Source organism: Sebastes fasciatus, unplaced genomic scaffold (genome assembly GCF_043250625.1).
Source record: "Sebastes fasciatus isolate fSebFas1 unplaced genomic scaffold, fSebFas1.pri Scaffold_103, whole genome shotgun sequence".
Classification (NCBI taxonomy): Eukaryota; Metazoa; Chordata; class Actinopteri; order Perciformes; family Sebastidae; genus Sebastes; species Sebastes fasciatus.
Genome location: NW_027428139.1, coordinates 10,001 through 22,861, shown reverse-complemented (window position 1 = coordinate 22,861; position 12,861 = coordinate 10,001). Strand labels below are relative to the sequence as shown.

The following is a 12,861-nucleotide window of genomic DNA, read 5'->3' as shown; positions in this document are numbered from 1 at the left end:
TCTTAAAACGGCTCTGATACAACCGCACTAATACCACATCACGGCAGCTTTTTTAGAAGACCCGAGGTCGAGGTAGAAGCTGTGGGGTGATCGCTGCTCCTAAACTCTGGAACCAGTTTCCACAGATATATATATATATATATATATATATATACACACCTTCACTGACCTGGTACTCTTTAAATCTAAGCTCCAGACTGTTTTATTTAGACTGGCTTTTAATACCTACTGTAGTAGAACTGTGACATCTTCCTTCTGCTTTTTATGATTTTATGATGTTATGTTTTTATACCTGTTATTTCTTGATGTTAATGTAAAGCACTTTGGGTACCTTTTGGTTGTTGTAAAGGAATATACAAATAATACATGTTGATTGATTAATCCATCGCTGACACTATGTCCTGTCTGAGTGACGTCTTCAGTCTTCAGGAGGAACCGATAGACTGAGTAGAGACAGGTCGGAACATACTGAGAGACAAACATAGTAATGGTTTTGGGATATTTTATGGAGTTTGTGGGTATTCGTGGTTATTTAGGCAGGTAGGACCAGCATGCACCTGGGTGGGTTTTCACCTGAACAAGAGAGGCAGTGACGTCCGTGTTTTCTTTGTGCTTCGTTTGCTTGTTTTTAGGATAAATAAATCATCAGAAACACACATTGTGCAGGACAGAGGACTCTTTATGATGTTTAAAATGAATAAACCTCATGAGTCATGTTTAACCACGGCTTTATATTATTAAAAGAGTTCCAAAACCAAACGTATTAGTCCGTAACATCACGCCGTCTCCACCGCTGTGTGGTGACGGGAGCAGGAAGCGTCACTCCGGATCGCCATCTCCCACACGTCTCTTACTGAGAGGCACGTAGCAGCCGGCGGCGGCGGCTTCCTCTACGGCTCTCTTGATTGGCTGCCTGGTCAGAGGAGGCAGCGGGGCGTCCAATTGGCCGTTAGAACCGAACACTTCTCTGTGGATCTCCAGAGTGGCGTGACTCGGCTTCATGTTGACGACCTCACGGAGGCTCTCGGCTTGTTTCTGCAGCGTGTTGATCGACTGCAGATAAACAGAAATACACCAGTCAGTAAATCATCTGTATATGGATCCATCTGGAACGCTGGCTCAGGTGTGTTCAGGTGTGTTCAGGTGTGCTCAGGTGTGTTCAGGTGTGTTCAGGGGTGTTCAGGAGTGTCAGGTACCTTTATGACCTGGATGGCCTGTTTCACCATCCCAGGAGCTGCTGCTGATAAGTCCTTCATGATGCTCTCTGGAGAAACACACAACAACAGTAGAACCGTTACGCTGAACTAAAACACTTCACACAATCCAACCCACAGCTGATGGATTTCCCCCCAAATATCAGCTGGACAGAGGTTCAGGAATATTATTACACGGTTTAGTTAAAGGGCCTGTTAGTAAGAATCCTTAATGTGTTGTTAACAGCTTCACCTGTGTCCGTTAAGTCAACTAAAGTCAGCGTCCTGTTGCTGGCGCTTGTGCTCGCTCTACATAGACATGAAGGAGCATCGCTCAACACAGTGAGGAGACACACGTCAGCTAAAAGCACAACATCACTCTATATTTCAGCTGCTTGGCAGTAATGTTAGCTGACCAGACCAAGGTCTCTCCATGAATCAATGCTGATCCTAGTGTTGGCTTTTCCCGCCTCAGCCTCCCGACCGCGGCCGGAGGGAACGGGGGAGACGATAACGTTTCTCTCTGCGGAGCCCCGTCACTTCACAAGACACGGGAAACCTCTGTTGGTCTGGAGGAGCTGCAGCAGTTATTTCTGCACAAACGTCCACTGAACATTCACTAGATATTCTCAGAGCTAAACTAACTCTTCTGCAGTGTGGAGTGAGCAGCATGCACGTGAGAGGTGGAGAGAGAGAGAGAGAAGGAGCGTGGTGTGTGAGTGAAGGCAGGCAGAGGAGCAGAGGAGCAGAGGAGCAGAGACTCCGGTCCTGGAGACCAAAGCTACGGTCTCCCCCGCGTCCTCCGACCGCGGCCAACACTGTTTAACAGCTTCACTAGATACAACCAAGAGGTTTTGGTGCTTCACTGGAGTTTGTGTTGGAGTCTGAGTCTGAACAGCGGAGACACACGAGAGACCATGAGACACCGACCAGCAATGATTTATACCTGGAACAAGTTACTAACAGTCCTTTAATAATGTGTATGTATATAAATGATTAGAGGTAACTACCTTGACCAGGATCTTTGACCACCTCTTGAGGTTTGACTGCGTTCTCATACAGACCCTGAAAAACAAACACAGCAGACGTCAGGAAAGCTCCGGATGCTGCTCAGTTACCACTTTGTCTGTTTCAACTGTTTTCCACACCTTCCACCACATGGATATCCCCTCATGGATCATGAAGTTAAACCTGTAATAGGTTTTATAACTAAGCATCATGTAAGTGCAGTCTTCCTCCCACTCAGCTGTGTTTATTCCAGGAAACTGAGCACCGTCATGTGTGGATCATCCATCCACACTCTCCGCTGCACATTTACCAGCTCTGACTAAAGACAAAGCTACTGTGACACCCACCAAGAGTTTACGTTCAGCTTTGAGGGAGTGGACCACGTGAGGCAGGATCTGTCTCGGGTACGCACGGCGCCTCCTGGTGGTCTCAACGATGGTGTCATCTAGCAGGCTCCCCAGATCCAGAGCCTCGTCCTCCGCTGAGTGTGTTCGTGATGGAGGGAACAGAAACAGTTCATTAAATAGAGCTCTACTTTAATCAACATGAACAGGGATGTGATGGAAACCTCAAGCTCTTATTTGATAGAGTTTTGCAGCGGTATAGTGGATCACCTTCAACATCCGCTGCCTCCTCCCACGGCAGTCCGTTCACCAACACGTTGTCCTGAACAGCCGCCTCAAAGTTCTGCACAGACACAAACAGCACAGACATCAGCAGTTCACATCAAACACAAGAGTCCATAATACAGCTGCAATACTTCCTAAACTGTGTCTTAGTTAATGCACGTTTCTAGAGCTGCAACTAAGCATTATTTTTATATTATTAATTAATCTGATGATTCATAATTTGGTCTATAAAATAGTGAGGAATCCCAATTTCTTAAAGCTCAAAGTGACGGCATCAAATGTCACAATTTCTCAAAATTGAGAGTCTGTAATTAGGGAATATTTGGCAGTTTTGCGTAAAAGGTAAAACCAAATATCCTGTAAAACATACAGATTATGTGTATGAATGTTGACAGCAGAGCAAACATTAAAGGTCCCATATTATAAAAAAGTGACATTTTCATGTTTTCATTATTATAAAGCAGCTTAATTCCTATATAAATACTGTGAAAGTATCGAAACACTGAATCCACAGGCAAATACACACAGCCCGTATTCAGAAACTCTGCATTTGAAACAAGCTATCAGGATTTCTGTCCATTTGTGATGTCACAAATATACAATATTTAGACGCTTGACACAATTTTAAACGTAAACATTCTCAATGTGTTCCAGTTTATTCCTGGTTGCCGTGGATGTGAACACATGGACCAGAGCTGTTGCCTAGCAACGCAATTCTGTTGCAATTCCGTCAAAATGCTCTAAAACGGAGCGTTTCAGACGGAGGGTGAATACAGGTTTATTCAGACAGACAGGATGAGGAAAATAAAGTTGTTTTTTAACATTACAGCATTTAAACATGTTCTAGTAGAAACACAAAATACAAGTATGAACCTGGAAATGAGCTGATATGGGACCTTTAAGTACAGATTTTTGGAACTCTGCACACTTTATAATCTATATAACTTTATAAAACAACGCTCAGCGGTCTGTTGATACATAACTCAGTAACATCTGGATGTAAACAGAGACTATAACTCAGTAACATCTGGATGTAAACAGAGACTATAACTCAGTAACATCTGGATGTAAACAGAGACTATAACTCAGTAACATCTGGATGTAAACAGAGAGAGAGGGTATAACTCAGTAGCATCTGGATGTAACCAGAGAGAGAGGGTATAACTCAGTAACATCTGGATGTAAACAGAGAGAGGGTATAACTCAGTAACATCTGGATGTAAACACAGAGAGGGTATAACTCAGTAACATCTGGATGTAACCAGAGAGAGGGTATAACTCAGTAACATCTGGATGTAAACAGAGAGAGAGGGTATAACTCAGTCACATCTGGATGTAAACACAGAGAGAGGGTATAACTCAGTAACATCTGGATGTAACCAGAGAGAGGGTATAACTCAGTAACATCTGGATGTAAACAGAGAGAGAGGGTATAACTCAGTAACATCTGGATGTAAACACAGAGAGAGGGTATAACTCAGTCACATCTGGATGTAAACACAGTAACATCTGGATGTAACCAGAGAGAGAGGGTATAACTCAGTAACATCTGGATGCAAACAGAGAGAGAGGGTATAACTCAGTAACATCTGGATGCAAACAGAGAGAGAGGGTATAACTCAGTAACATCTGGATGTAAACACAGAGAGAGGGTATAACTCAGTAACATCTGGATGTAAACACAGTAACATCTGGATGTAAACACAGAGAGAGGGTAAAACTCAGTAACATCTGGATGTAAACACAGAGAGAGGGTATAACTCAGTAACATCTGGATGTAAACACAGAGAGAGGGTATAACTCAGTAACATCTGGATGTAAACACAGAGAGAGGGTATAACTCAGTAACATCTGGATGTAAACACAGAGAGAGGGTATAACTCAGTAACATCTGGATGTAAACACAGAGAGAGGGTATAACTCAGTAACATCTGGATGTAAACACAGAGAGAGGGTATAACTCAGTAACATCTGGATGTAAACACAGAGAGAGGGTATAACTCAGTAACATCTGGATGTAAACACAGAGAGAGGGTATAACTCAGTAACATCTGGATGTAAACACAGAGAGAGGGTATAACTCAGTAACATCTGGATGTAAACACAGAGAGAGGGTATAACTCAGTAACATCTGGATGTAAACACAGAGAGAGGGTATAACTCAGTCACATCTGGATGTAAACAGAGAGAGAGACTATAACTCAGTAACATCTGGATGTAACCAGAGAGAGAGGGTATAACTCAGTAACATCTGGATGTAAACAGAGAGAGGGTATAACTCAGTAACATCTGGATGTAAACACAGAGAGAGGGTATAACTCAGTCACATCTGGATGTAAACACAGTAACATCTGGATGTAACCAGAGAGAGAGGGTATAACTCAGTAACATCTGGATGCAAACAGAGAGAGAGGGTATAACTCAGTAACATCTGGATGCAAACAGAGAGAGAGGGTATAACTCAGTAACATCTGGATGTAAACACAGAGAGAGGGTATAACTCAGTAACATCTGGATGTAAACACAGTAACATCTGGATGTAAACACAGAGAGAGGGTATAACTCAGTAACATCTGGATGTAAACACAGAGAGAGGGTATAACTCAGTAACATCTGGATGTAAACACAGAGAGAGGGTATAACTCAGTAACATCTGGATGTAAACACAGAGAGAGGGTATAACTCAGTAACATCTGGATGCAAACAGAGAGAGAGGGTATAACTCAGTAACATCTGGATGCAAACAGAGAGAGAGGGTATAACTCAGTAACATCTGGATGTAAACACAGAGAGAGGGTATAACTCAGTAACATCTGGATGTAAACACAGTAACATCTGGATGTAACCAGAGAGAGAGGGTATAACTCAGTAACATCTGGATGCAAACAGAGAGAGAGGGTATAACTCAGTAACATCTGGATGCAAACAGAGAGAGGGTATAACTCAGTAACATCTGGATGTAAACACAGAGAGAGGGTATAACTCAGTAACATCTGGATGTAAACACAGTAACATCTGGATGTAAACACAGAGAGAGGGTATAACTCAGTAACATCTGGATGTAAACAGAGAGAGGGTATAACTCAGTAACATCTGGATGTAAACACAGAGAGAGGGTATAACTCAGTAACATCTGGATGTAAACACAGAGAGAGGGTATAACTCAGTAACATCTGGATGCAAACAGAGAGAGAGGGTATAACTCAGTAACATCTGGATGCAAACAGAGAGAGAGGGTATAACTCAGTAACATCTGGATGTAAACACAGAGAGAGGGTATAACTCAGTAACATCTGGATGTAAACACAGAGAGAGGGTATAACTCAGTAACATCTGGATGTAAACACAGTAACATCTGGATGTAAACACAGAGAGAGGGTATAACTCAGTAACATCTGGATGTAAACACAGTAACATCTGGATGTAAACACAGAGAGAGGGTATAACTCAGTAACATCTGGATGTAAACACAGAGAGAGGGTATAACTCAGTAACATCTGGATGTAAACACAGTAACATCTGGATGTAAACACAGTAACATCTGGATGTAAACACAGACTCACCGCCTGCAGCTCCTGCAGTAGAACCGTCTTCGTGTCTTCTGGAACATCTGGTTGTTCGTCCAGAACTCTCCTTAAAATCTCTTTGTATTGATTCATCTGCTGGATTACTCGCTTCTTCGACGTTACTTGTACTTTATAGTCCTGATTATCTTCATCAGCGGGTAGAGCTTCTCTCTCTGAAGGCTCCATCTCTGCCGCCAACTGCTTCACAGCTCCGTGACGCAGAACGAAACTTCCTCCCTCTTCTTCTTCTTGAGGTTTATTGGCGGTTGGTAAACCAGCTTATAGGTGCATTACCGCCACCGTCTGGTCTGGAGGAGTGGATCATTCTGCCTAATAATTACTATATCCCCAAAAATATATAAAAAATACAAATAAAATAAAAATAAAAATAAAAATATAAAAATATAAAATATAAAAACAAAATACAAAGAAAAAGAAAAAGAAAAAAGAAAAGAAAAAGAAAACAAACAACCTCATATTTTTCCAATCATATTAATTTGTCTAACATACTGAAATAATCTTCTATAACACTCATTTAGTGAGTTCCTTTGTAGAATATCTATTAAATCAAAGTGTACTTTAATCTCTTTCTTCCTCATATCTCTCACAATGCAACATGACATGCTCCACCGTTTCCTCTCGTCCACAGTTATTACATCTACCTGTGTCATGTTTACCTATTTTAAAGGGACTGTTTAACGGGGGAGACGCCGGAGTTTTGGTGGGAGACGATAACGTTTCTCTCTGCGGAGCCCCGTCACTTCACAAGACACGGGAAACCTCTGTTGGTCTGGAGGAGCTGCAGCAGTTATTTCTGCACAAACGTCCACTGAACATTCACTAGATATTCTCAGAGCTAAACTAACTCTTCTGCAGTGTGGAGTGAGCAGCATGCACGTGAGAGGTGAGAGAGAGAGAGAGAGAAGGAGCGCGGTGTGTGAGTGAAGGCAGGCAGAGGAGCAGAGGAGCAGAGGAGGAGAGGAGCAGAGGAGCAGAGGAGCAGAGGAGCAGAGGAGCAGAGGAGCAGAGGAGCAGAGGAGCAGAGGAGAGAGGAGCAGAGGAGGAGAGGAGCAGAGGAGGAGAGGAGGAGAGGAGCAGAGGAGCAGAGGAGCAGAGGAGCAGAGGAGCAGAGGAGGAGAGGAGCAGAGGAGCAGAGGAGGAGAGGAGCAGAGGAGCAGAGGAGCAGAGGAGGAGAGGAGCAGAGGAGGAGAGGAGCAGAGGAGCAGAGGAGCAGAGGAGCAGAGGAGGAGAGGAGGAGAGGAGCAGAGGAGGAGAGGAGGAGAGGAGGAGAGGAGCAGAGGAGCAGAGGAGGAGAGGAGGAGAGGAGGAGAGGAGTGGTCTGAACAGCGACCCGGTAGATTTATACGTGTAAAAAGTTCCATACAGTTCCTTTAAGTCTCAGTATTCCTGCCAGGTTCTGTGCATGTCGTCCTTAATGATAGTTTGAACCTCTGCTTTACTGAACGGTATTAGTATGTCAGTTAAGTGTCGTTTTAATGATTGTTTGGTCAATAGATCTGCATTCTCATGTCCGTCCCCCTACAGTGTGTGTGTGTGTGTGTGTGTATGTGCACAGTGTGTGTACAGTGTGTGTGTGTGTGTGTAGTACTGTGTGTGCACAGTGTGTGTGCTGCAGGAGCCCAACTGGCCTCTAGTCTGCTGCAAATCACAAAAGAGGAAGAAGAAGAACTTCCTGGTCCGCCTGCTAAATGTTTCCCCTGGATCAACCCTCACAGCGTCCTCAGAGAGTTCCACCTGGCTGTTGATGTTCACTGAGACAGCACTGGTCAGACAGTACAGCAGTGTTTCAGTCTAGTCTTCCCTCATAGCTCTTACTATTTAACGTTTAGTTTGATGGAGTTTGGCTTCGTTGACTGTCACTGTCATATATCAGCCCGGGAGTTTGAAGAGGTAAACACCAGCTGAACTAACCAGCTGAACAACCTCATTATGTAGTGTTAGTGTTGTTATAAAGAGTATGTGTTCCTCATTACAGCAGCTGTAGACGTTTGAAATGTGTATTAATGTCACTAATATACATGTGTAACTAATGATAAAAGCTGTAATTCACTGCTGTCATCTCACTACAGTTGATCACTACAGTCTTTCTCAGATCCTTTGTGTTTATCTGATGTCTGTTGTGTTTGTGTCTCTGCAGGATCTGGAGGATGTGATCCAGAGGAGCACAGAGGTCACATTCATTAACTACTTCATTAGTTCAAGACAACGGACATTAATGGAAGTTTTTATTGGACTTTATTAGTTGTAACTCACAGAAGACATTCCACAAATATGAACCATGATCTGCAAATGTTTCACTCTCCACAAACATGTATTTTTGTATTTGTGTTGTGTAAAGTCACATTCACAAAAATACAGGGCGATTTGCAAATAACTTACTCTGTAAATACGTTTTTAAATTCTGTAAACAAACAGGAGGGAAGTTGCAAATGTCACATGGCCCACAAATGCACAGGAAGTGATCTGCAAATGCGAAATAGATGCACAAATGTGTAGATATCACTTTACATGTAAACCTTAAAATACCTATTTACAGAGTAAGTTATGCGTATTTGCAAATCGCCCTGTATTTTTGTGGATGTGACTTTACACAACACAAATACAGAAACACATGTTTGTGGAGATAGTGAAATATTGGCAGATCATGGTTGACATTTGTAGAGTGTCTTCTGTAGGTTACAACTAATAAAGTCCAATAAAAACATCCATAGAACTGAATCACAATCCCTGCTGTCAATGCGTGTGAATGCTGAAATGAATTACAAAAGCATTGCTGAAAATGCAGAAATGTGAAATGACTTGCATAGAAACGATGAAGCTCAAATGCATCGCACTGCACTGCTGAAAAATCCTAGAAGATGAAATGTACAACTGGGAAATAAGTTGGAAGCTGAAGTGCATTACCTAAAGAGCTGAAATACATTGCTATAAAATCTGAAAGCTAAACTGTCCTACTGTCAAAAGTGGTAAATTAGATGTGAATTTCCTGAATAGGCTGAAAGAAGAAATGCTTTATATGAATATCAGACAGATGAACTGCATTGATAAACACTGAGAGAGACAGAAAGTAGTAATTGGGTGGAATAAACCTTTAAAACTGGTAGTCATAGTATTAGCAGCAGTATTAGAAGCAGCAGCAGCAGAAGACGCTGATATATAATGTTTACATACTCTGACAATTAGATCAGATATTAGTTCATTAGTTCAACATAATGGTAATTGATCACAATAACATAACCCTACTACAGGGCTGACACAATATCAGATTTTCACTACACAATTATTGTGGCCAATATAATTCACGATAACGATATTATTGCGGTATCTAATTTTTTTTTTTTAAATCAGTCAAATTCATCTTTAACTTTGTTTATTGTGCGTTTTGTCTCTTTTTTGGTGAATTAATTACACTGAAAACACGAGTGTAGGGAATCTGTAACCATAACTGGATCTATAAAATGATTTAGGAGGCGCTGAATTATTAACACAATATAAATACTTCATTTTTAAATACTTAGTTATTGTCAATACCTATATATATCGCGTCACCCGTCTACCACCGTGGCAGATAGGTACTCCTTATATTAATAATTATTACTATACAAAATAATAATAATAATAATATCAGACCCTGTATACAACATAAACAACAGTGTGTGTGTGTGTGTGTGTGTGTGTGTGTGTGTGTGTGTGTGTGTGTGTGTGTGTGTGTGTGTGTGTGTGTGTGTGTGTGTGTGTGTGTGTGTGTGTGTGTGTGTGTGTGTGTGTGTGTGTGTGTGTGTGTGTGTGTGTGTGTGTGTGTGTGTGTGTGTGTGTGTGTGTGTGTGTGTGTGTGTGTGTGTGTGTGTGTGTGTGTGTGTGTGTGTGTGTGTGTGTGTGTGTGTGTGTGTGTGTGTGTGTGTGTGTGTGTGTGTGTGTGTGTGTGTGTGTGTGTGTGTGTGTGTGTGTGTGTGTGTGTGTGTGTGTGTGTGTGTGTGTGTGTGTGTGTGTGTGTGTGTGTGTGTGTGTGTGTGTGTGTGTGTGTGTGTGTGTGTGTGTGTGTGTGTGTGTGTGTGTGTGTGTGTGTGTGTGTGTGTGTGTGTGTGTGTGTGTGTGTGTGTGTGTGTGTGTGTGTGTGTGTGTGTGTGTGTGTGTGTGTGTGTGTGTGTGTGTGTGTGTGTGTGTGTGTGTGTGTGTGTGTGTGTGTGTGTGTGTGTGTGTGTGTGTGTGTGTGTGTGTGTGTGTGTGTGTGTGTGTGTGTGTGTGTGTGTGTGTGTGTGTGTGTGTGTGTGTGTGTGTGTGTGTGTGTGTGTGTGTGTGTGTGTGTGTGTGTGTGTGTGTGTGTGTGTGTGTGTGTGTGTGTGTGTGTGTGTGTGTGTGTGTGTGTGTGTGTGTGTGTGTGTGTGTGTGTGTGTGTGTGTGTGTGTGTGTGTGTGTGTGTGTGTGTGTGTGTGTGTGTGTGTGTGTGTGTGTGTGTGTGTGTGTGTGTGTGTGTGTGTGTGTGTGTGTGTGTGTGTGTGTGTGTGTGTGTGTGTGTGTGTGTGTGTGTGTGTGTGTGTGTGTGTGTGTGTGTGTGTGTGTGTGTGTGTGTGTGTGTGTGTGTGTGTGTGTGTGTGTGTGTGTGTGTGTGTGTGTGTGTGTGTGTGTGTGTGTGTGTGTGTGTGTGTGTGTGTGTGTGTGTGTGTGTGTGTGTGTGTGTGTGTGTGTGTGTGTGTGTGTGTGTGTGTGTGTGTGTGTGTGTGTGTGTGTGTGTGTGTGTGTGTGTGTGTGTGTGTGTGTGTGTGTGTGTGTGTGTGTGTGTGTGTGTGTGTGTGTGTGTGTGTGTGTGTGTGTGTGTGTGTGTGTGTGTGTGTGTGTGTGTGTGTGTGTGTGTGTGTGTGTGTGTGTGTGTGTAGGTCGGGGTAAAGACTCTGGTTGCAGTAACAGAAGGAGTTCTCCCCAGACTGTATTTCATTATAGAGTAATAACTTCCCCTCTGTGTAATCTAAATTATATTTTTTCGGGTTTTTCTTAGATGCATTTACTGCATGCAGTAAATGCATTAAGAAAAACCCGAAAAATATACATTTAGATTACACAGAGGGGAAGTTATTACTCTATAATGAAATAAAGTCTGGGGAGAGATGCAAACTACAGATTTGTGAAGATAAAATAATAATTTGAAAACACCAAGGAGCTCATACAAACATGTCATCCTAGTGCAAAGTAAAAACAGAAAACAGCTAACAATGACCGAATCAAGAATCTCTACTGTCAGAATAAATGAATGAATAAATAATGGAGGAGCAACATGAAGAGGACCTGCTCTCTGTGTAGATATGAAGGACTCATTCTAAGCTGATGGAAACACAACCTTTCTTAGTTCCAGCTGATTATACACTAATGAAAACACAGTTCTACTAGTTGATCCCTCGTAATGTTACACACTGTTGCTTTAAGGCAGTGGTCTCAAACTCAATTTACCTGGGGGCCGCTGGAGGCAGAGTCTGGGTGAGGCTGGGCCGCATCAGGTATTCCACAAAAAAAGCTTTGTTAAAAAAAAAATCAATCTTCTCAAACGTCATTATTAACAGTTCTTTAACTTGAATGGGTTCTTCTGAACATGAACTGTCCTGAACATGAATGGAACATTGAAGAACATGAACGGTTCTTCTGAACATGGCCTCTATTGCGTCTCCCACTTTTCCTGATTGCCCGCCCCGGGAGCCATATACCCCGCTGTGATTGGTAGGTTCGTTCAGCCCGGGCTCGCGCAACAAAGGGACCTTCCACACACAACGCGGCAAACTGCCATTCACATAAAACTCGCGGGCCGAGGGCGCCTGGTTAGCTCAGTTGGTAGAGCGGGCGCCCATGTAACAAGACTTGGTCCTGACCGCGGCGGCCCGGGTTCGAATCCGGCCTGTGGCCCTTTCCGCATCCACTCTCTCTCTCCCCCCTTTCCAAGACTCTATCCACTGTCCTGTCAATAAAAATGAAAAAATGCCCCGAAAAAAATAACTTTATAAAAAAAATTAAAAAAACTCGCGGGCCGCACTAACATTAAACTTTCATATCAAGGTGGGGGCCACAAAATATCGTCTTGCGGGCCGCAATTGGCCCGCGGGCCGCGAGTTTGAGACCCCTGCTTTAAGGTCAATTAAAATCCCTTCTCTGTGTGGTTGAACTACCTCACATTCTGCCTGATCATTTAAACTGCTTGTTGTTAAATGTTACTTTAGAAGTGAATGTGTTTAGTATATTACCTCAGGGGTAACTTCACCTGTTAGACAGTATACAGTCTTACTAAAGTACAATCCTCTAGTGAAGTGCCAGAACCTCAGAACAGCACCGACAGTGAGAGCAGGACTGAATGTTCCTTCTCTCTGAAGTCACAGTGACTTGATGTGAAGAGTAAATAAATGTCCATTGTCCCGTGTCCAGCTGCTCTCAGCTGGACAGCTCCGTGTTTATTATCCAGGGTGT

General features: G+C 42.8%; 2 protein-coding genes across 2 annotated transcripts in view; one reads left to right on the top strand and one right to left on the bottom strand.

The window, feature by feature from the left end:
- Positions 1 to 488: 488 nt before the first annotated feature.
- Positions 489 to 6,643, bottom strand: nsl1 (NSL1 component of MIS12 kinetochore complex). The gene is made up of 6 exons (XM_074628102.1): positions 6,394 to 6,643; positions 2,816 to 2,888; positions 2,549 to 2,682; positions 2,204 to 2,258; positions 1,197 to 1,264; positions 489 to 1,053 (listed from the first exon to the last, which is right to left on the bottom strand). The coding sequence occupies exons 1-6, from the start codon at positions 6,580 to 6,582 to the stop codon at positions 820 to 822; spliced, it is 753 nt and encodes a 250-aa protein (XP_074484203.1). The 5' UTR covers positions 6,583 to 6,643; the 3' UTR covers positions 489 to 819.
- A 1,457-nt stretch (positions 6,644 to 8,100) lies between these two features.
- Positions 8,101 to 12,861, top strand: part of LOC141763630 (putative deoxyribonuclease tatdn3) — a 10,402-nt gene continuing 5,641 nt past the window's right edge. Inside the window, exons 1-4 of the mRNA XM_074628101.1 lie at positions 8,101 to 8,307; positions 8,555 to 8,587; positions 11,292 to 11,356; positions 12,857 to 12,861. The exon at positions 12,857 to 12,861 is cut by the window's right edge and continues 107 nt beyond it. Of these exons, the coding sequence (XP_074484202.1) occupies positions 8,251 to 8,307; positions 8,555 to 8,587; positions 11,292 to 11,356; positions 12,857 to 12,861 (160 nt within the window). The 5' untranslated portion in view covers positions 8,101 to 8,250. The remainder of the gene's footprint in view (positions 8,308 to 8,554; positions 8,588 to 11,291; positions 11,357 to 12,856) is intronic.